The sequence below is a fragment of the Canis aureus genome, chromosome 5 (genome assembly GCF_053574225.1).
Source record: "Canis aureus isolate CA01 chromosome 5, VMU_Caureus_v.1.0, whole genome shotgun sequence".
In the NCBI taxonomy this organism is placed as follows: domain Eukaryota; kingdom Metazoa; phylum Chordata; class Mammalia; order Carnivora; family Canidae; genus Canis; species Canis aureus.
Window position 1 is genome coordinate 29,429,259 of NC_135615.1, and position 20,705 is coordinate 29,449,963.

Below are 20,705 nucleotides of genomic sequence, written 5' to 3' on the forward strand. Positions count from 1 at the left end.
GAAGAAATATTCTAAAAATACATAAATAAATAAATAAAATAAGAATTATAATTAGGAATGGTTACCAAAAGAGATGTATTTCCAGGTTAATGCCATTTGGGGCTGGTTTTAAATCCCAACACTCTAGTGGGGTTATTGAAATACTGGATAAAGTGACAAAAATCAGCCAGAGCTTTTGAGTTTTTGACAAGTCAATTCCAGGCTGTGGTGAAAGTCAATGTCTAAATAAGGTCCTGTTGCATTATATACTCCCCTCTTTTAAAATCTCAAATTACCCCATCTTCTCCCCGTGGAAGGCATAATGGTTGCAAAATGAGCAGGAAATTTATTCTTCTATACTCATCTGGCATGAATTGTTTGCCTCACGTAAGTTGATGAATTGCTGCTTCCAAGGCTGATGTGATAGTTTTTGTTTTGTTAAATAGCTATAAATCTCACCTAATACAGTCTTAGTGATAACAGGAGGGAAAAAACCATAAGTTACTATCTGTTATATTTCATTGATTAAAAATAATTGTTACTAGTAAAACTTCATTTTTACAAACATAATTTGATCTCACATAATTGATAGGAGAAAATTCAGGGAATTTGTCCAGACTCTGTTTACAGCTGATTTTTTTCAAGAACTGCCACATGCAATAATCCAAATGAATTCTGTTTATGTAATAAAGCAAGCAGAATTTATAGTGAGCACTCAGAATGAATTACCAACAGCTACAGAAGCAGCATATTATTATTATTTTAACATATTCTGATTCTTTTGCAAAATTGAAATATTTTGTGATATACTTTCCTCGCATTTTTGTTTGGTTGGTTTGTTTTAAGAATCACAGAAGGACTTACTTGAAGTTTCCTGTTCAGTTACTTGAGGATCATGACAGAGAACGAGAGACGATCAGATCTATACTAAAATATTCCTCCTTTCAGGGCTGCTCCTGCCTGCAAACCAGCATATCTATTGTTTTAGGCACTCAGAGTTTCCTTCACTGGGGAGGGAAAGGCATGCCATGATTTTGGTGCTTTCTGGACAGTTTTATTTTAATTACAAGCTGATCTATGTTTTTGATGCATGATTCCAGCATTATGGAATATTCCTTGTAATTAATCACTTTCATTAGACTTTTTTTTTGTCACTGCAACAAAAATCAAGCCATCTGACGGCCCGGTATCTCTGTTTCTGGGATAGTCACTGAAACTCCTGTTTGTTCAGGAACTGCACCTGGGTGATGCCAAGAGTCAAGGTTCCATATCAAGGCCAGTGTTGGTGCTGCAGCTCCTACTCAGCTGCTTGGCCCATGGTTGACTGATGAATGGTGATCAGTTCCCACAGCAGTCCTGTGGGAGGAGGTACAATGACTCAGGTCATACTAAATTTTGAAGATTAATTCAAACTCTAGAAACCAGATTTATTACTGAATTATTTCACCTGCATGAGGAGAAGAGGGAGGGAGAATAATGTCCAGGGTCCTTATATTTGGGTAGACCATATATTGTTTGATTTGGAGCTGTCTCCCTGGGACCAACATCTCTAGTGCTCCCTCCACCCCTTTTCTCTCTGCTATTCTGTGTGGCCAGCGGAGGTTCTGGTCCACAAAACTATACTAGGTTCATTCTTGAAATCCTCCACCCTTGGCCTGATTTAAAAATATATATATTTTATTTATTTATTTGACAGAGTGTGCACAAGCAGGGGGAGCAGACTTCACACTGAGCAGGGAGCCTGATGCAAGACTCCATCTCAGGACCCTGAGATCATGACCTGAGCTGAAGGCAGATGCTTCACTGACTGAGCCACCTAGGCTCCCACCTTGGCCTGATTCTTAAAACAATACTGAATTAGTAAATTTTTTTTCCCCTTGATGATATAGAGCCACCTAGTTGTATTTCCCTCTCACTGGGCAGCCTCAGAAAGAAGCAGGGGTGAGGACCCTTGGGAAAGAGGGAGCCATGGCGGAGATGTTAGTTAACTTTGAGGGAGCCTAAGGGAAGCCTGGACAAGTTCCCTGAATTTTCTCCCATCAGTTATGCGAGATCAAATTATATTTGTAAAAATGAAGTTTTACTAGTAACAGTTATTTTTTAAACAATGAAATGTAACATATTTATTCAGTCCTCCTGAATAAAATGTCATCTGAGCAGAGACCTGAATGAAGTGAAGGACCAAGCCTTGGCTATATCTGAGGGGATCAATGTTCTGGGCAGTGGGAACAATGAGTGCAAATGCCCTGGGGCAGGAGCATCCTTGATGTATTAGAGGAGAGCCATGGAGGCCAGCGGAGTGAGGCAGGAGTGTGTGTTGGGGAAAACACTAGGGACAAAACAGAGCTGTGGCTGATAAGAGTCTGTGGGCTGTGGTAAAGATTTTGGCTTTTCTTCATCAGGATTTTGAACAGCAGGGCACTCAATCATGAAAGGTGTCCTAAATGGATCATTCTGACTACTCTGTGGTAGCAGTGATCCAGGTAAGAGATAATGGTGGCTTGCATCAGGGTGGTAGTTGCGGATTTGGTAGCAAAGTGATTGAATTCTGGATGTATCTTGATGGTGGAGTTGCCAGGGTTTGCTGATGGGCTGGATGTGAAGTGTGCTTGTGTGTGTGGTGGGGGGTGGAGGACGTGGTGCGAGGACAGGAGAGAGAGTGTGTCAGAGCCAACGCTGACTCCAGGGCCTTTGGCTTGAGCGCCTAGAGAGGCACACTGCTCATAGAGTCTGGAAATTCTGTAGGAGGAGCATGATGGAGGTGGGAATGAACAGTTTGCTCTTGGCCCTGTTACATTGAGTTGTTGGTGGAAATGTCAAGGTGGAAGGTGTATGTGCGTCTAGTGTTCAGAGATAGTCCTGGTTAGTGCTAGAGTTGGATGCTGTCGGCTAACAGTTGGTGTTTGAAGCCATGAGATTGAGTGACCTCAGTTGTAAGATGAGTGCAGATGGAGAGGATGTACTAGGGCTGGGTTCTGGGAAATTCCAGAGGTTGGCTGATGAGAAGCAGCCGCAGAGGAGTCTAAAGAATGATAGGTAAGCTGAGAGTGCTTGATGGCTCAGGTGCTAGCTGTCCTGGTCTGCTCAGGCAGCTATAACGGAACGCCACAGACCGGGTGGTTTATCAACAACAGAAATGTATTCCTCACAGTTTTGGAAGCTGGAATTCTGAGGTCAGGGTATCGGCATGGTTGGGTTCTGGTGACGGCTCTCTTCTGGGCTGCAGATGGCCAGCTTCTCCATGGCATCCTTACTTGGTGGAAGGGGTGTGGGAGCTCCCCAGGGTCTCTTTTATAAAGGCGCTAATCCCGTTCATAAGGGCTCTCCCCCCTCATGACCTCATCCTTTCCCAAAGGCCCCACCATCAAATACTGTCACATCAGGGGTTAGGATTGCAACATACAAATTTTGGGGAGACACAGAAATGGAATCCATAAGAATGTTTTTAAGGGGGAGGGTAGTGATCAGACATAGGGAACACTGTTCATGACATCAAGTAAGTAGAAGACTGAGAGTTGGCCATTGGATTTGGCAATCTGGAAATCATTGGTGATCTTACCCTACTAACTACTTAATTTTTCCCAGCCTATCTTTGTGCTCTGCAAGTCTGGCCTCAACCTGGTTCATGGTACTTGCATAGCTTGCTTCCAAATACTTGTACCCTGCCACCTGTTGTAACCGTTGCCCTTGGTTTTGACAGGCAAGAAATTGATCTGTGAATTGTGCTGTATAGAGTTGTCAGGGCAGAAAGTTCCTAAGAGAAGAAATGTGTGAAAGAGTGAGATTTTGTTGGGATTACTCTCCAGTTCACAGAGCTGTAATGTAGATGCCGTTCCATCTCATAATTTTGAGTGGCTAGTGACTCTTCTAATTCAGATAGACCTACAAAATGTGTTTTGATTTTTTAAAAAAACACATCACTAATATTTTTTCACTAGTGTGTTTAAAACATGGACAGTCAATAAAAATGTTCTCATGTAATGTAGTGATGGGAAGGATTTAGATCTACAATAACCAGATAGTAAGTCCTGTGGTAAGGGCACATTTTCTAAGGTCTGTGTTTTGCCAAGAAGTTCTGCTTTGGGGTAATTCAGTGTTTTTAGAGGAGGACTTATTGGTAGAAGAGAGTTTGGATTTTGGTAGTATTCACCCAAATGGTAGGTTTAAAGAATGGAACCACATCTGGGGCCACGTTTTATATTCAGACATGACTGGTAGGTCACAGTATTTGTCCATCAACAGCAGAATGCCCGCAAGCTATCAGTGCTTTGGCTTGGACCTAACTGATTATGTATGAATCACGCCTCTTCTCTTGAAGAATATATTCTGGATCTTCCTCACCTGCAATTTAACAAGAGGGATTTCACTGCACATCCTAAATATGTCAGATCTCCGGTTGGATGCTTATAGATAGAGTCATCCCACTTCTTTTCTCATGGTATGGTTCATATTCAGTGCCAACACACTTTCAGTGAGGTGTAATTAAAGATGCCTTTAATTATTGTAATTAGGATGTTAATCAGATTTGTACATGAAGAAAGTAATCTTCAGTTGCGTGTTTCCATAAAAGTAGTACTCTTTTTAAATATTTCATTCTCAGGGAAATAACATTTTATGAGGTGTACTTGTTGGGGTAAACAGGAACTTCTCTTTTAAATAATTTATTTAGGATTGACTTACCAGGCAATATAAATCATTGAAAGGAGACCCACAAGTAGTAGTTCTGAGAAATCTGACCCAGAATCTAAGGCTTTCTTGAGTAATCATGTTTATGTCCTAGACTTCTAAAATAATTTGTGTTTTGCATCTGTTTTATTCTCTTAATTATACAATACATATGTTTGGAGGAGTTATTCTAAAATTGACATTTTATACATAGTTAGCATGTAAATTAAGAGACGTCTGTCTGTTGCAAATGTACTCTTGAGTGTACTAGTTCCTGGTTATAGGTCGGCCTCATCCCTCTGAGTGTTATTTGTTGAATGAGGTTAAGAATAACTAGTTCATTGGACTTTTTGGAAGCACTAAAGTTACATGTGTGAATGTGTTCGGTACACAGTGAACACACTCAGTAGATGCTATGTAATCAGAATTGCCGAGCTCATATCTGTCGGGCTGGGGAAAGAGGATAGATAACTTGCTTCCCTTTTGGAAGCTGTGTGAGGAACATTTACTGGGTCCTCAGTGCTGGGCACGAGGATAGTGAGATAGAGCATGTCTTCCTCAATGATCTTCTTGTCCAGTGACTTACATCATAGCCATGTTTAATATAATAATTTTTTTCTGCAGTCCTTCTTAATCTTTTTGGGGTCATAGAGTCCTTTAACAATCTGATGGACTCAAAAAAACTTCTTGGAAGGGGCCTTCAGCACACACATGCATACTCACAATTTCGTTTTCCATTTTATGGGCTACAGTTTAAGAATCTTTGTTGTAGGGAATATAATAACTGGTCAAAGTGAAACTGTAGTAATGGGCCTGTCTGGGATTAGAAAATCGATCTCGCTGTTGGGCTTTTGGTTAAGAGAAATTCCTGGTGGTCCAAGTATGGCGGCTGAAGAAATGGAAAAACCAAGCCTGAGTTATATTAAAGTCATATGCAAAGGGTGGGTCTTAAGCTCCAGTTTCTCTTTTGGGGATGCTTTAGGAAGTTGATGGAAGCATAATGTTCTGGCTTTGGAGCCAGACTGAAGAGGAACTAGAAGCACAGAGGATGTTTGTGGCTGTGAAACATCCTGAAGAGGATGGCTGCTAGGTTAACAGTGAGAGCCTGGATCGCTCCAGATTGCTTGAATCTCTAACTCTTCTTTTTCTTTTCTTTTAAGATTATTTTTTTATTTGAGAGAGGGAGAACCAGAGAGAGAGCACAAGCAGGGGGAGCAACAGAGGGGGAGCGGCAGAGGGAGAGGGAAAAGCAGGCTCCCCACTGAGCAGGGAGCCCTATGCGGGGGCTCCATCCCAGGACCCCAGGATCATGACCAATGGAGCCACCCCGGTGCCCCTCTCTAATTATTTTCTGAAGCAAAACTAATAGTACGTGGTTAAAGCAAATTTTAGTTTATTGTGAGTAAGGGCCTTTGTGTGTAGGGTATGTGACCAGCACCAGCAAGACCAACCCCAAACCTCACCTGCCATTCTCACTTAGGATGGATTTAACCACTGGACTAAAACAACAGTGCCTGAGAGAGAGAATATCAGTCTGTGTAGCTTGGAGTATGGAGACAGCAGGGGCGTGTGCAGGGTGGAGCATTGTTTGTGGCAGAAATGTATTGTGAATACTGCCTTCAGCTGTATCCTCTTAACTAAGTCGCATCCTTTGGTTAGTTGACTGCTCAGAGCAGCTGTCAAGCATGTGAAAACTCTAAACTCATACTTAATTTAAAATTTAATTCAATTTTTGATTCCTATTTGAAGCAATTATATGATCTTTGATCATTGTCTGGTTTTAGTTTTGACATTTAAAAATGTAACTTCTAAATGAAAATCTTCTTGATGAGTTTTTAAAATTGGTTTGTTTCCATGAAAACAGGCCATTGGAGTGGACATAGTTCTATTACCACCACACCTGATGGTGCATTTGACCCTCCTCCTTTTCCCCAGAAATCTCCCCTCCTCCTTCCCTACTCACCCTTTATTTAACACTAAGCCCCTGCCAAGCCATGTGCCAAATGCTTTGTGTGGGTTCTCTCACCTACCGGTCATGAGGCTCTCCCAGGTGAGTACTGTTAAGAGGCTCCTTTTTGTAGGTAAGGAAACCCACCTAGATAGGTTAGGTCATTTTCTGATGCCACACATCCAAGTCAGGTGCAGCTGGGATTCCACTTTGTACCAACTAGAGTCTCTTATTTCCTGTGTGGCATGGCTTCCTCTGAAGGTACCAGGTAATCTCAGGCTCCTGGAAGATACAGCCTATGAGAAGACCTAAGGATTGATTCATTATAATTTTCCCCTTGACTAGGAGTCTTTTTGTTCTTTTCTTTTGCTCTACTGACCCTTTAGAATGGTAATAAGATGGTGTCTTCATTGGTCAGGGTTCTTCAATAGAAGCAATTTTTACATCTAGGTTTATGATCCATTTTGAATTAATTTTTATGCAGGGTAATTTTTGTAATTAATTTGTAATTGCAAAGTCTCTGTCTAGGTTCATTTTGTTTTCATGTGACTGTCCAGTTGTTCCATTACCATTTATTGAATAAACTATCTTTGGTCTAATGCATTGCCTTTGCTCCTTTGTCAAAGATCAGTTGACTGAGTATATGTTTGTCTGTTTCTGGGCTCTCTCTTCTGTTCCACTGATCTCTATGTTCATTCTTTCATCAGTACCACACTCTCTTGGTTACTGTAGCTTCATAGTAAATCTTAAAGTCCATAAAACCTTGAGAATCATTTTGCTAATATCCACAGAATAAGTTGCTGGGATTTTGATGTGAATTGCCCTGAATCTATAGAGCAAGATTGGAAGAACTGGCATCTTGACAATATTGAGTCTCCCTATCCATGAACATGGAATATCTCTTTATTCAATTCTTTGGCTTCATCATAATTCTTCCTTACTCTGAGGAGATAGATCACTCTTTTGTTCTATTCAAGCCTTCACCTGATTCAGGGAGATCCATCCACACGGGGAAGAGCAGTGTGCTTCAGTCAGAGTCCATTGATTTCAGTGTTAATTCACCCAAAAATGTCCTCACAGAAAAATCATGTTGACCAAATATCTGGGCACTTGTGTCCCAGCCATGTTCACACATAGAATAAGCCATTACAAATAGCAGCTGTGAAAACTGTTAAGAGATAGGCTGACTTATGTAATTAGATCTATACAGTGGGCATGTTAATGTAAATTTTATGCAAGTTTGTTTTTTTCTTTCTTTTCAAAGCTTACACCTAAGGAAAACTTTTGAATGGAAGTTATTTTGCTACAGCAAAGAAAGTAACTTTAAAGAAAGAAATAAGTCAAGTATGTGTGTGTGAGAGAGACCTGTGAGAATAAAATCTTTAACAAGAAAGTGTCTTTATTCTATTGAACTTGGAGCTCTGGACCTTTGTGATATGTCAATTCAGTCTTGACAGTTTCTCTGCAGAGTGAGCGAATAAAAGACCTGTGGGAAGTTTTTCTGAGTGGAGAGAAAAAAGGTCTCCGACTCTTTGGAAGGATATTCTTTAAAAAGCAGGAACATGTTTAAAGCAATAGCAGAAATGCCTGTAAAGTGAGATATTGGCAGCTGGAGAAGAATTGGAGAGAACATACTAGGAAGGGAGAAATTCCATATTTTATTGGATAAAAATCTCTAACCAGAGAATAACGATCAGGGTTTAACTTTCTCCTAATAGTTTTAGAGGCTGTGTATTCTCTAGGCTCTTAAAGATTTGATGCAGAGTAATATGAGTTATTCTTTGAGAATGTCATAAATAGTTCTTATCTTTATGGCTTTTGTTTTGTAAATCTTGGTTGTTTATACTGCTAAGAGGTATTTGGGAACTCCAGAGAAGCAGTTGGCTCCTTGAGGATGGGCAGTACCTTGTATTTCTTTCATTTCTGGGTGATGCCCTCATCTGAAATGAATAGTACTAGTGTTGCCTAATGGGGCTGTAGTGCATATTCCTTCAGAAGAACTCCAGAGAAATAGTAAATGTCTGTCCAACCTCCTAAGATGTTTATGATGCCAACTCAATTAAATGGATAAATCTCTGGCTTTCTGGGTTATATGCGCTGCAGCTGCCATCTAAAATGACTGCTTATATCAATGTGTAAGCAGTTACAAGCCAGGCACATGAAAGAAGTGGCAGTTCATTTGTGAATGCTTGTGGTGTGCTATTGAGTTAAATCGTACTTTATTGAAAGGTCTGTGTAATATCCATGGTAACAGTGGTTCTGCGTCTGAATCCAACAACTTATATTTCAACAAAAGATTAGTAAAACAGACACAATTTGCAAAGCCATTGAATCTGTCTGTCCTTCCTCCTGTGATAGAAATGTACCAAACACCTGCCATGTGTGTTTGTTACAGGTACTACGCATGCTGTAGTAATGCAAGGGGCATGGATGGAGTGGATGGTGAGGCAGGAACTGCCGTCAGGCAAATGAGTACAAATGAGTAAAATGTGTAATTAATTATACGTTGTGTATAATTGTGAATGTCTGAATGGAAAGACTCTGGGACTCCAGCTGATCCTGGAAGTTAGGGAGGACCCATTAGGAAGTGATGGTTAAGGTGGAGAGTTTGCTGGGGATGCAGTGAGGAAAGTGTTTCTATGCCAAAGGAGGAGGGCATCAGGCCAGTAATGATGTCGCTGGAGGGGAAGACTCTAGAGAAAAGCAGTGTGGACAGCGAAGGGAAGAATAGTTGGAGAAAAAAAAAAAAAAAGAATAAGAATAGTTGGAGAGGGACCCAGTCGGGCAGGACATCAAGTAGGTTTGAGGGGTTTGAAATTTATTCTAAGATTCATTGGCTGTGTGAAATGATCTCGTGTCTTATTTTAAAAGGCTTATATTGCATATAATATTCAAAGTCAAGAGCTGTGCCATATCTAACAAAGAAGATCTAATAGAAATAAAGAGCTCTTACAAATCAATATTTTTTTAAAAGAGCAAAGCTTGATTTTAATAAATAACAGGTATGAGAGGACTCCCAGACACTCCTGGAAATTTGTGAAGCCAGGCAGTGGAATCTGTGATTCTCAGGCTCGGAAAAGAGGTCTGGTCTGTAGGGATAAATGTGGCATCTGTTGTCATTGCTGGGATTAAAGTCATATGAGAAAGGACTTTGTGTCGGTTCCATGGGTGGCTTTGTACTTGTGTGGGAGGAAGTTGAATGGAGGCAATAGGGAGTGAAGAGTTAAGTCTTCTTTGCTTAAGTTTGGTTTTGGGGGGGATCCCTGGGTGGATCAGTGGTTTAGCCCGTGCTTTTAGCTCAGGGTGTGATCCTGGTGTCCCGGGATGAGTCCCACATCTGGCTCCCTGCATGGAGTCTGTTTCTTCCTCTGCCTGTGTCTCTGCCTCTCTCTCTGTCTCTGTCTCTCATGAATAAATAAATAAAATCTTTTAAAAAAAAGTATGGTTTTGGAGGGGAGCAGAGAAGTAGGGTATTGACGGGTCAGAAAAGAGAGTTCAAGGGAAGTTTTTATACAAGATTGCATCATTCTAGGACTTGTAGGGGATGGCTTGGCTCAGCCTTTTTTTTTTTTTTTTTATGCTGCAGTGATAAGTCTGGTCCCTATAGTTTTGGAGAGGGCAGATGGGCATCAGAGTGGGGGCAGGAATGGGGAGGTGAAAGACTCAGATTTCCCTGGACCTGGGTACAGGATTGGAAGTGGTCAGGGATTTTGTTTTGTTTTGTTTCTTATTTAATTTAAGTTCAATTAGCCAACATATAGTACATCATTAGTCTCAGATATAGTGTTCAACTATACATCAGTTGTGTAGAACACCCAGTGCTTGGTTTTCACATAAGGAGAACACGCATGGCGGCTGGGGTGGCCCCTTCAGACAAGCACCACTTAATCTGTGTGTCATTGATGGAGGCACCCCTTGCAGCTCTTGCCCTAGACGGCACTGCATGCCTTTCTCAGGAGCTGGCAAAAAAGCACCATGCAGTCCCCTCAAATATCCTCAACAATACATTACTGCCAATAGATATGCACTGATGTACTTGCCCCATTTAAACAGGCAAATGAAATACCATAAGAGCTTATTAGAATGCATTCATTTTCCAAGGAGCTGTGACTTGCAAGAACTGTAGGAGCAACTTCACTACAAGTGATGTGAAGTTGCAAAGCTACTGCTTATGCCAGATTGGAGTGCCAATGTGAGGAAATCTGATTTGAATTCTGAGTTTTAGGATGGTCTCACATGTGCTAGTGTTCTTGTTTGTGTGTGCTTTCTTTTTTTTGTGTGTGTGTGCTTTCTTTGTGTGTGTGTGTGTGTGTGTGTGTGTGTGTGCTTTCATGCGTAATGCAAAAAACAGAAGTTGGGCTTGGATGTGCAAGACATGTAGACTATGGCACAATAGTGTGCTTTGCAGGTAAAAAAGTAGCTGTTGTGTGTAAACATTCATACTGATATAAGCATTATGTATTATCTATTCACTATTGATCTTGGCCTCATAAAAAAACTTCAGCAAGTGACTGTCTTTGTGCCTGATGTATCCTATTGTATTAACACTATTACTGCCAAGTGTAACTGGAGAGATTGGCATTTTACCACTAGATAACAGGTGGTGATCAATTTTATAATAATGTGATGAAGCAGGAATAGAGGCTAAAAACAAAGTGGATTCCCATCACAGTTTATATTAGGCATTATTAAATTGTCAGGTAGATTTTCTTTTTTGGTTCCAGTTTGTCAGTGTTTGAAGATGTGATCATTAGCATTAATTAGCATTAATATCCAAGTTAGGGAGAGGTAGTTAAGGGATTAGTGGGCTAAATAGTATCATCTCAGTCTGGAAGAAATTTTTATTCTAATTATAATTTCTGAAATTAATAAAATATTAACCATGTGGTTTGTATACCCATGGCCATCATTTCGTATTCGTGATCTGATATACAGGTTTATTAAAAGTTTAATTTGGATCATAGGGATTTCGTTTGTGGATCATTAAAGCATCATTTTGCAGTATTTCATATATGTTCTTCTAAAAGAAGACTGAATTAAAAAAAAAGTAACAGAAGACTGTGTTATGTAAACATTGAATGCATTAAAGAGGGAGCAATGGAGAGCATCATCAAAGAATACTTCACTTTCACCATGGTCGATCCTGTGTCACCAGACTGGTAACTGCCAGGAAGCTTTTTCTCATTCAAGGCTTACAACCACCCAATGAAATCATCCCCAGGAAAAGTCACGTATGACCCTGGAAGAATCTAATTTCAACACAAAGGAACTCTCCTGCTCTCATTCCCAATATTGAGGAAAATTCTGAACAATGTGTAGAATGTTAAGTAGCAAAGGGCTTTCTTGTTAAGAGTCTGTAAATACCGACCCAGGTTTTAATGATTATAATGGCCTAAATATTGCATGTTTTACTAATGTAGACTATTCTGTGGTTCATACCACCACTCATTGTTTCTCCTGTAACCAAAAGTCATCACTCTCTGTCGGTTCCTTCCAACAGTTCTTAGATTGTATTTTTGTGAAATTCTGGTCTTCAGAGCAAAATAATAATATTCCTTTTTGTAATTGTTCAAGTACATTTATATAACTGAAAGAGTCCCGGAAAATTGAATTGAGATTTTTTTTCCTACAGTCTACGATGGCGAGTACTAAGGAATGTATGCACGTATGTGTGTGTGTGGCAGGATAATTTTTTTTGGCATTTCTCACAAGCTACTACTATCTTCATTTAAGTTGTATTGATTACTGAAGACAGGGCACTTTTATCTGGATGTGGTCCCTTGCACACTGTGGGAGCTGACCGATCCCGTGGACCTGTCAAGTCATTTTGTGATCTCCCCTTCTGTTTGTGAGAATAGTTTAGTTTGAACCCCGTATGAAAAATTAATGTAGATACTTTCCGTCAAAATCCTCCAAGGGAAAGAACTGTACAGTCTTTTATTCTTAATAGTAAGTATAAGCGCTTCCATTTATAATTCAAGATCCACTGTTGCCAGTTCTTTTCTTCAGTGAAATCAGTGTTAAAGAATAGTTTCCTGATAAGTCAAAGGCTGCTGCTGCCTGACATCTTATTGTAAGGCCCAGTTCTGTTGTGCCAGGAGTTTCTGTGGATTGAGAACTCTTATTTATCTCTTCTTCCTCCAGAGACCCCATTAAAATGATAGTAAAGGAATAAAAAATACATAAACCAACAACAGAGAGAATCGAAGGGAGACCAGTGCAGAAAAGAAATTTGAAAATGTTCCTGACCGCTTGAAAGCCCATGAAGGCTTGGTGACTACCGAGGCTTTTGGGGGGCTGCTTTAACCCCACAGCTGGAGAGAGTTTGAGGGGGCCTTGGAACCCCTACAGTGCTGGTGGGTAGGAGGGAGTTCTAGGTGGGGCTGGGAATGGCAGGGTTTAATGGGGCACCTGATTTGGTAGTGAGAGTCAGAGGCTAGCTTTTGGGGGGGTTGCTTCCCAAACGGGACTTAGCTAACGCCCACTGGGAGTCACAAGGCCTCTGCTCGGGGTCACAATCTCCCATTCAGGTTTGCTGTGGTCTGCAATTGAAGTGTGATACGTGACTGAGGGCCATTGGACACTCCAGGGGAGCCTTGCACATAGAGGAGAGAAGATGGGAGATAGAGAAACAGCAAAACAGACCCCCCAAATCAGAGGATGCTGGGAAGGCAAGAGGAGAGAATCCCCTGGTTACTGTATTGAGAGGTTTTGAAAATGGGAGAAAAAGCCCTAGGAGAAGGGAACACCCCAACAGCAAGACAGAACCAATAGCATGACCAACAAAGTAAGTTCAGAGAAGCTTTGGTTGAAAGAGTGTCATGAAAATGGCCATAAAGAACCAAAAACGGGGATCCCTGGGTGGCTCAGTGGTTTAGCACCTGCCTTTGACCCAGGGTGTGATCCTGGAGTCCCAAGATCAAGTCCCACATCGGGCTCCCGGCATGGAGCCTGCTTCTCCCTCTCCTTGTGTCTCTGCCTCTCTGCCTCTCTCTCTGTCTTTCATGAATGAATAAATAAAAAAAATAAAAATGAATTAAAAAGAAGAACCAAAAAAGCCTCTGTGTGTTTAAGCTCTGCAGATACAGAAATGTGACTCTTCTTTTACATGGAGGATACCCGAGCAAAGGTGGCCTGACTGCTCGTTGTAATTCTTCTCATCTTTCCAGGGAGTGGAAAGGCATGATGCACTGGACCTGTTCCACCTGGTGACATGGACAGAGCGGGGAGGAGTGTGTCCCTCTGACTTCAGCTTGGGTCTCAGTGTTCAGGATCTGCCTGAATGGGCAGTGTGATGAGCAGCTTTCTACCCATAGACGCGTGTCCACAGCAGACAGCCTCTTGGAGAAGTGAAGAATCGTTGAATTCTCTCTGTTTGTAGGCATGTGATGGGCCTGGGAGTCCAGCACAACTGGTGTTTCCCCAAATCCTGAAAAAAAAAAAAAAAGATAGTAATCTTCTGCCTTTCATTTGAAACCTTTTCTTTTTTAAAATTTTTTAATTAATTAATTTATTTATGATAGTCACAGAGAGAGAGAGAGAGAGAGAGAGAGAGGCAGAGACACAGGCAGAGGGAGAAGCAGGCTCCATGCACCGGGAGCCCGATGTGGGATTCGATCCCGGGTCTCCAGGATCGCGCCCCGGGCCAAAGGCAGGCGCTAAACCGCTGCGCCACCCAGGGATCCCCCTTTTCTTTTTTTAAAAAAAATCTCTACACCCAATGTGGGGCTCGAACTCATGACCCAGACAGAGATCCAGAGTGGCATGTTCAATCTACTGAGCCAGCCAGGTGCCCCTATTTGGAACCCTTTTTATAGACAGCTCTGTAAACCCCATAATGCTGTTGTGGGATTTGGGGGCCACCTCTGAATGTCTTCACAAGAAGTGTGTGTATGCACACGTGTGTTTTCTTTATCTGAAACTTGTGTTCATGATCCCTTCCTTCAGTGAGTGAGATGTGGGTTTCTCCCTCCAATGAGGTGTTAAAGTGAGGAATGTGACTTGGATTTTTTAAAAAAGCAAAGTTGGATAAAGTATATATATAATCTATATATTACCTCTGCTGAGTTTATATAATATTAAAGCTGAGTAGAACCTTGAAAACATGTTCATGAGAGGATTGCGCAAAGATCCTGATTTTATTATTTATTTTAAAAAATATTTTATATTTATTCATGAGAGACAGAGAGAGGCAGAGACATAGAGAGGGGGAGAAGCAGGCTCCCTGCGGGGAGCCTGATGAGGACTCAATCCTAGGACTCCAGGATCACGCCCTGAGCAGAAGGCAGACGCTCAACCACAGAGCCACCCAGACACCCCTAATTATTCTTGTGAATAAAGAATCTTCTTCTGAACTCTCAGGAGTGTCTCTGTATGAGTTAAAAACATGGGGAAGTCATTACAGCATTATGGAAAAACTTTTATCCATCCACTTTGTTTTCACTTTAACTGTGTCTTTCTTGCTGGAGAGTTCACATCTGATGTGGCAGGTGGTAGGTTTTCTGGAATTTGATCTGATGGAAAAGAGAATGACCATTGGGCAAAAAATTGGTTATCCTATTTGGGAAAGATTGTTCTGTTCCAACATCCATGCTAGTTGACTTTGAGTCTTTGCAGAGAGATGTTCTATAATAAATGAACATCTGTAGTCTTAAAATTTCTAATTAGAGACTTATGGAGACTCCCTGGAAAATAAGATCAGCTTCTATTGCAATGAATTCTAAGGAATTTCTGGGCAATTTTCATTGTACTAATTTTTTTTTTCATTGTACTAAAATTTAACTGAATTCAATATTACTTAAAATAAGTCCATTGACTGAGAACTATAGACTTGTTACTTGAATTTTTTTAAAAAAATAGATGGCAGAATTTTCTGTAATAGATCTTACATGTGAACATTTAGAGTTTTGAAAACTAAATGTTGACTGAAACAGTTTTTCTTTTAAATGTAACGATATTCCTGAGAACTGTTTCCTTTCTACCTCTTGATCAAAAATTGTTGGTGTATCTTTACAGCTAAGGTACATTTTTCAGGTAGAGTAATTTGTCCAGATATTCTATGGCACATAAAAGATTGCTTCAGAGCTTCGTGTAGAGACGTTAATAGATAGTTATAGGGCCTCTGGAACGGAAGGCTCACAAAGTATAAATTTCGGAGCTATCTCTAGTGTTCTCTCACTGTGACTCAGCCCAGTTTCAACATTGCATGATGTCTTCATAGGGTGATGGCATATTTAAAAATTTTTAACTTAAATGTTAACTTTGATTATGTGGATGTTAAAATCAACCCTTAAGTGAAGAATTGAACCTTATTCTTGCAGTGGGTATGGACATAAAGTCTGTCAAGTTCAGGTCCATCCTTCACTTGGCTATGCTGATAGGCTTTTTTTTTTTTTTTTTTTTTTTTTTTTTTTTGTGGTAAAGAGGTATGAAATGCAGAAGCACCTGGGTGGCTCAGCGGTTGAGCGTCTGCCTTCGGCTCAGGTCGTGACCCTGGGGTCTTGGGATTGAGTCCCACAGGCTCCCTGGGGGGACCTGCTTCTTCCTCTGCCTGTGTCTCTGCCTCTCTGTGTGTCTCTCAATGAATAAATAAATAAAATCATTAAAAAAAGAAATATGAAATGCATACTTACTGGGTGCAGTTGTATATTGTCCTCTTGGAACTTTTGGTTAGACAGTGATTTTCATATTATCTCTGTCGTGCCTAGGGTTTACATTCCTGATTTCTCTCCTTGCAAAAGCTTTGAGAATCCTGGATTCCCATGGAAAGACTCTTGGTAGGCTTGGCATCTGCTTACTTGAGTTTGAGGCTGGCTCTGACCCTTGTTTTTTCTATGAACTTGGGAAAAATTAGTTAGAAACATCCCCCTCAGAGCACTGTTACGATGATCACAAGGTACAGAGTAAGTTATAGTTACGCTTGTGAAGTTTAAGGTGAGTGCAAATTTTAATTCAATTGTCTTGTATGCCGTTGCCTTTGGTTCCCTCAGGAACTGTGGGCACGTTGGAGGGCTGTTTCCGCCCATTGAAGCCACTACAACAAAAATATCACTCTCTGCATGCCTTGTAAACAACAGCGATTTATTTCTCACCGTTCTGGAGGCTGGACGTTCAAGATAAGGCACCAGCAGATTCCACGTCCTGGTGCAGAGTTGACTGCTCCTGTTGTAATTGCAAATGGTGGTGGAAAGGTCAAGGAAGCTCTCCGGGGGTGGGGATGTCTCATTGTAAGGGCAGTAACCCCATCAGGAGGGCTCCACCCTCATGACCTCCCAAGGGTACCCCACCTCCTAACGCAGTGTCGGGCATTAGGATTCAGGAAGAATTTTGAGGGACACAGATCATTTAGTACAAACCAAGGGGCTAATTTAGAAACAGATATAGCATTGAAAGATGATTGCTGTGCTTTCTAATGATGGAAAAGGACACAGTAACACTTCCTGCCCCAAATACATGCATTACCCTTTGAGTGCGTGTGTAGAAAATGAGGAAGATGGTATTTTATTTGAGAAAGAACATTTGGTGGTAGAAGCCGATGATGAGTGAATTGCTGCTTCTTCAGCAGGGCCGTGGTCAGGATGTTGTATGGCATAAAGCTGGACTTTGCAGCCTTGTCTGGATCTCTTTTACAGTGTCTGAATTCTCCCACTTGGATTTTTTCTCAGGGTCTTATGATCATTAATGGGTAAGAGAGGGATATTGACTGAGGTGTGATGAAAATAGCAGGTGTTTCGATTGTTCCCCCTTCTGTTGGCAGGCATGCCAACACGTGTTCACAGTTTCAGCCTGGAGTTTGAGGGAATGAACAATAATGTTCATCCGAAAAATCCCTCCTCCTCTTCTCCACCTGCCTGTGTAAACCTGTTGTGTAATTCAGAGCCCATCACTCTTGTTCTGCCTGTGAATTGTCCTCTGACTCTTCTGCTCCTCACTGGTCTCTTCCTTATTGGACCCTCCCTGAATTCTGTGCTTCACGATCCCTTCTTTTTGCCCACGGAAGTTTCTGGGTGGATTATCAAACTTCAGGGCCCCATATTCTTTAATTCCCCCTTCTCCCCCATGCCCAGCAAAATTGAGGCACGTGGTAGGCGTGAAGTTACCCCTCGTGGACAGATTTCTTGCCCCCATTTCAACGTGGTGCTTAAAATGAAGAGAAATGTGGAAATAACACATGTATACAGAAAAGTGCCGTGATTTTACACTTATCTGATCATCCCCTGCTGTGCTAACATGTGCATGTGTGTGTGTGTTTTTCCCCCATTCTTTTGTCTTGCCAGCAATCAAAGAGAAGTACACAGACTGGACGGAGTTCCTCATTCGTGATTTGACTGGCTCCCGGACAGCACCTGCCAACCTTCTAGAAGGTGTATGTATTGTTGTTATTCAGCTATTCTGTGTCTGAAGCCTCACGGTTACATGAGCACCTTTGCCTATATCCTTCAGCAGGTACATGTGTACATGTGGATATCTCTCTCCAGAGAGCCTAACTTCTTGTTCCTCCCTGAATTGTTTAGGTTAATGAGTCTCATGGCACTGAAGCATCTTCACCTGTGGTACAATCAATAATGTGGAAAAATTGGTTCTGTGTGAACATGTTTGTAAATAATCACTATATTAGGGTATCTTTCCCACTATCCTGTGCGTGTAAGCCTCTGTCCTAGATTAGTGACTGTAAATAAAATCCCGAAGGGTAGCTGTTTTGTAGAGGTGACCACAAAGCCTGGGTGTGCTCTACTGTAGTCTTGGAGCATGATGATAAATGGTCTCGTTAACAATTCCATTCTGGATGTGTAACCTGACGATAACACACGTGCGTTAACGTAATAATTGAATTAGCCTCCCTTGTGAAAACAAGAGGGGACCTGGTCAATTGTATTTCAGTGTGGTTGAAGTATTTTTAAGGTATTGAAGAGAACATCATTTAATATGCAATCTTAATGTTCGTTTGACAATAATTTTATGATAAAGCATTTTAATATTTACTGTATATTGTACAACAGAAGGAACATGGTACTGTCATAAATGATTATCGAGTTACCAAATCTGCTTGAGGAATGCCCCCCATCAAAAGGGGGAATCATACTAAATAACAAGGATACGATGTGGATTTTGATATTATCATTATTCTCTTAACATTAACTGTGCATTTCCCTCCTCTTATAAATGACATTGACTTTTGGAGCACTGCTGTCTAATATACCATTATCCGGTTTTGTTCTGTGAAGATTTTTACCTGGTGTATTTGTGTATCTTAATGGCTCCTAATTTGTTTGGTTAACAGATCAAAATGATGATTCTTCACCCCTTGTATTACTCTGTTCATTCTTTTTTTTTAAAACATATTTGCCTACAAGGCTGACTGAACAAATACCCTTTTCAAGTGCTAACATATGCTGAGAAGGTTGCTTATATGGGGCAGTAATTATATATATGTGTGTGTATATATATGTATATATTCTCTAAAACAATAATCAAGTTAAGTGTAGAAATAACTTTACATAATTGTCTGATGTATCTGATCGTTAATGTGTATTGGACATGTCATGTATGCATATTCATACTTTGCTCACATAAAGTATGAGAGCATCTTAATCATTAGCGTGGTAGCCATTGTAAGATGAATGAATGTCTGTTGAGTCCCGGGGTAAGTCTATACCCCACCGTCTATGGGCAAATAGACATTTAGCTACCACATATTTTCTAGCTGGAGGCCAATTTGGTGTGACTCTTCTTAAAAGCATGCTTATTTCTAACAAATGCAGTTTTATCTGGGAAGGGTGATTTGTTTGTTGAGAACCGAGCACAAACTGTTATGTTCTGTTTACTTATGATTCTTGTTGGTGGACAGAGGGCTGGGGGGAATGAACGTGTGTGTGGAAGGAGCGGGACGAGGATGGGGGTGGAGGGAGACACCAGACTGTTTGCCAGTAGCTTGGATGATGGTGTGAAAAAAATATTATCTTCAACTGTCATCTGTTTCCATGAGAACCTTAAAATAAAGTTTAAAATAAGGAGTTTTGCTTCTGTTTAAACAGCCTCTGCGAGGGAAAGGCCCTATAGACCTCATTACAGTTGATTCCTTAATAGAACTTCAGGATTCTCAGAGCCCTTTTCAGTACTGGATAGTTAGTGTGATTGAAAATGTTGGAGGAAGATTACGCCTTCGCTATGTGGGATTGGAGGACACTGAATCCTATGACCAGTGGTTGTTTTACTTGGATTACAGACTTCGACCAGTTGGTTGGTGTCAAGAGAATAAATACAGAATGGATCCACCTTCAGGTAAGGGCCAAAGCTTTTGATGCTGCGAAGTATTTTGGAAAAAGATGTGGTATTTTCCAGGATGTGTCTCTGGAGAGTGGTATGTGTACGTGAATATGAAGCATTTTAACCTCAGAATACTCTATGGAAACTAGAACTCAAGACCTCAGTTAATAGTGTCCTAAAAGGAGAAAACCGTGGAAGCTGTGGTGATGCTGATCTCTCTCCTCTGGAATCACTGATTCACAAATGAAAGACACAATGAACTGGGGCTTGGTCATATTCTCCCCCCCCCTTTTTTAGGAATTTTGACAGTCTTGGAAGTAGGTTCCAAAATATGTCTATCCATATATCCTCTATGGTCCATCCACTCATTCATCCATTCATTTATCCATCCATCCCCATTCATCTATATCCCTCCCTCCATCTGTCCAACCACCCATCCATCCACCTATGCATCTCCTCCATCCGTCTAGCCTCCCACCTATTTTTCCATCCATCCATCCATCTATCCATCCAACCAGCTATTCATCCATCCACTCATCCATCTATCCATGCATCTGAATATCCAACCAAATGCATATCATTATATAATCTGTCCTGATCTGGAACTAGCAAAGAGAAAATCATCATACGTTTTTCCTGGCACGTCATGGATTTTAATTACCTTCAAGGGCACCGTCAAATGACTTTCCACAGAGTTAACTGGATAAGACAGTGCATTATGCTTCCTGACATACCTCACTGGGCAAAAATCTCACCGTTCACAAACTAACCATTCTTGAATGTTTACTATGTGCCAGGTGATTTTCTATCTGCTATGCCTTTGTTTCGATTACAAAAAAGTGTTCCT

The 20,705-nt window shown here is 41.0% G+C and overlaps 1 protein-coding gene across 5 annotated transcripts in view; it reads left to right on the forward strand.

The window, feature by feature from the left end:
• Positions 1 to 20,705, forward strand: part of SFMBT2 (Scm like with four mbt domains 2) — a 214,950-nt gene that overhangs the window by 85,669 nt on the left and 108,576 nt on the right. For 4 of the 5 annotated variants that reach the window (XM_077897289.1, XM_077897285.1, XM_077897287.1 and 1 more), the window contains exons 5-6: positions 17,869 to 17,957; positions 19,627 to 19,873. In XM_077897289.1, coding sequence (XP_077753415.1) covers positions 17,869 to 17,957; positions 19,627 to 19,873 — 336 coding nt within the window. Of the gene's footprint in view, positions 1 to 17,868; positions 17,958 to 19,626; positions 19,874 to 20,705 lie in introns of those variants that run through there. The other variant, XM_077897290.1, reaches the window with a different exon arrangement.